The following is a 2,500-nucleotide window of genomic DNA, read 5'->3' on the forward strand; positions in this document are numbered from 1 at the left end:
GAAGGAGAAGAAGGAAGAGGAGGAGAGAAGAACAAGAACAAGAAGGAGAAGGAGAAGGAGAAGAACAAGGAGGAGGAGGAGAAGAAGAAGAAGGAGAAGAAGGAGGAGGAGAAGAAGGAGGAGAAGTAGGGGAGGTGAAGAAAGAGGAGAAGGAGAAGAGAAGAAGAAGAAGAAAGAGGAGAAGAAGAAGGTGAAGAAGAAAACAAAGAAGAAGAAAAAGAAGGAGAAGGAGACAGCAGTAGTAAAAACAGAGAAGTCATTACTACAACAACAACAGCAACAACTCACGATGACAATGTCGAGGTTGGGCTGCAGGTGGTCGGGCAGCGTCCGCAGCATCACCTCCTCCTCGGACATGCCGTGGAAGCGGTCTCGCTTCTTCTTCACCGGCATGTGGTCAGTGATCTTCTCCTGCTTCACTTTCTTCATGTTGGGCTTGGACATCTCAATGTTCCTGGCGGGAGAGAGAGAGAGAGAGAGAGAGGAAATGAGACACAGAAGGGTAACTCTCTTACTTGTTTCAGTCATTTGACTGCAGCCATGCTGGAGCACCGCCTTTAGTCGAGCAACTCGACCCCGGGACTTATTCTTTTGTAACCCAGTACTTATTCTATCGGTCTCTTTTGCCGAACCGCTAAGTGACGGGACGTAAACACACCAGCATCGGTTTTCAAGCAATGCTAGGGGGACAAACACAGACACACAACCCACACACCATATATATATACATATATACGACAGGCTTCTTTCAGTTTCCGTCTACCAAATCCACTCACAAGGATTGGTCGGCCGAGGCTATAGCAGAAGAAACTTGCCCAAGGTGCCACACGCAGTGGTACTGAACCCGGAACCATGTGGTTGGTTAGCAAGCTACTTACCACACAGCCACTCCTGCGCCTAACTGGAAGAGACCTCGGGATCATCATCACCACCAGTTTTTACTTCTACTTTTCCATGCTGGCATGGGTCGGATGGCTTTGGCCAGAGCTGGTCGGCTGAAAAGCTGTCCAGACTCCAAGCGTCTGTTTTGGGAACGGTTTGTATGACCGGATGCCCTTCCTAATGCCAACCACTTCATAGAGTGTGCTGGGTGCCATTCATGTGTGACCAGCACGAGTGACTAAGACATGGAGCCTACATGAATGCATTTTACATGGCATCGCCATGAGTGTGCATCACTCATGGCATGAGTGCACTTTATGTGGCACCGGCCACATAAGATGCATTGATGCGAGTGCATTTGATGTGGCACCAGCATAAGTGCATTTTATGTGGCACTAATTCCCCAAAATCTCCCCCAAAAAAAGAAAAAATTTCCAGCATGGCTGTGTGGTAAGTAGCTTGTTTACCGACCACATGGTTCTGGGTTCAGTCCCACTGCATGGCACCTTGGGCAAGTGTCTTCTACTATAGCCTCGAGCCCCCAAAGCCTTGTGAGGTGAATTTGGTAAGACGGAAACTGAAGAAGCTGTCCGATATATGTATATATATATATGCAGGAGTGGATGTGTGGTAAGTAGCTTGCTCCCAACCATATGGTTCCGGTTCAGTCCCACTGCGTGGCACCTTGGGCAAGTGTCTTCTACTATAGCCTCGAGCCAACCAAAGCCTTGTGAGTGAATTTGGTAGACGGAAACTGAAAGAAGCCTGTCGTAATATGTATATATAATATGCAGGAGTGGATGGTGTGGTAAGTAGCTTGCTTCCCAACCATATGGTTCCGGGTTCAGTCCACTGCGTGGCACCTTGGGCAAGTGTCTTCTACTATAGCCTCAGGCCAACCAAAGCCTGTTGAGTGAAATTGGTAGACGGAAACTGAAAGAAGCTGTCGTATATATGTATATATTATAGCAGGAGTGGATGTGTGGTAAGTAGCTTGCTTCCAACCATATGGTTCCGGTTCAGTCCCACTGCGTGGCATCTTGGGCAAGTGTCTTCTACTATAGCCTCGAGCCAACCAAAGCCTTGTGAGTGGATTTGTAGACGGAAACTGAAAGAAGCCTGTCGTATATATTTATATATATATATATATATAATATTAATAGGGCAGGAGTGGCTTGTGGTAAGTAGCTTGTTTACCAACCACATGGTTCCGGGTTCAGTCCCCACTGCATGGCACCTTGGGCAAGTGTCTTCTACTATAGCCTCAGGCCAACCAGAGCCTTGTGAGTGGATTTGGTAGACGGAAACTGAAAGAAGCCTGTCGTATATATTATTTATATATATATATATATATATATATATATAGGCGCAGGAGTGGCTGTGTGGTAAGTAGCTTGCTTCCCAACCATATTGTTCTGGTTCAGTCCCACTGCGTGGCACCTTGGGCAAGTGTCTTCTACTATAGGCCTCGAGCCAACCAAAGCCTTGTGAGTGGATTTGGTAGACGGAAACTGAAAGAAGCCTGTCGTATATATGTATATATATATGCAGGAGTGGATGTGTGGTAAGTAGCTTGCTTCCCAACCATATGGTTCTGGGTTCAGTCCCACTGCATGGT

At 47.0% G+C, this 2,500-nt stretch overlaps 1 protein-coding gene across 1 annotated transcript in view; it reads right to left on the reverse strand.

Moving 5' to 3' along the window:
• The window catches only part of LOC115226032 (G/T mismatch-specific thymine DNA glycosylase), a 17,752-nt gene that overhangs the window by 492 nt on the left and 14,760 nt on the right, over positions 1–2,500 (reverse strand). Inside the window, exon 4 of the mRNA XM_036514806.1 lies at positions 264–454. Within this exon, the coding sequence (XP_036370699.1) occupies positions 264–454 (191 nt within the window). The remainder of the gene's footprint in view (positions 1–263; positions 455–2,500) is intronic.

This window comes from Octopus sinensis, linkage group LG29, assembly GCF_006345805.1.
Source record: "Octopus sinensis linkage group LG29, ASM634580v1, whole genome shotgun sequence".
Lineage (NCBI taxonomy): Eukaryota > Metazoa > Mollusca > Cephalopoda > Octopoda > Octopodidae > Octopus > Octopus sinensis.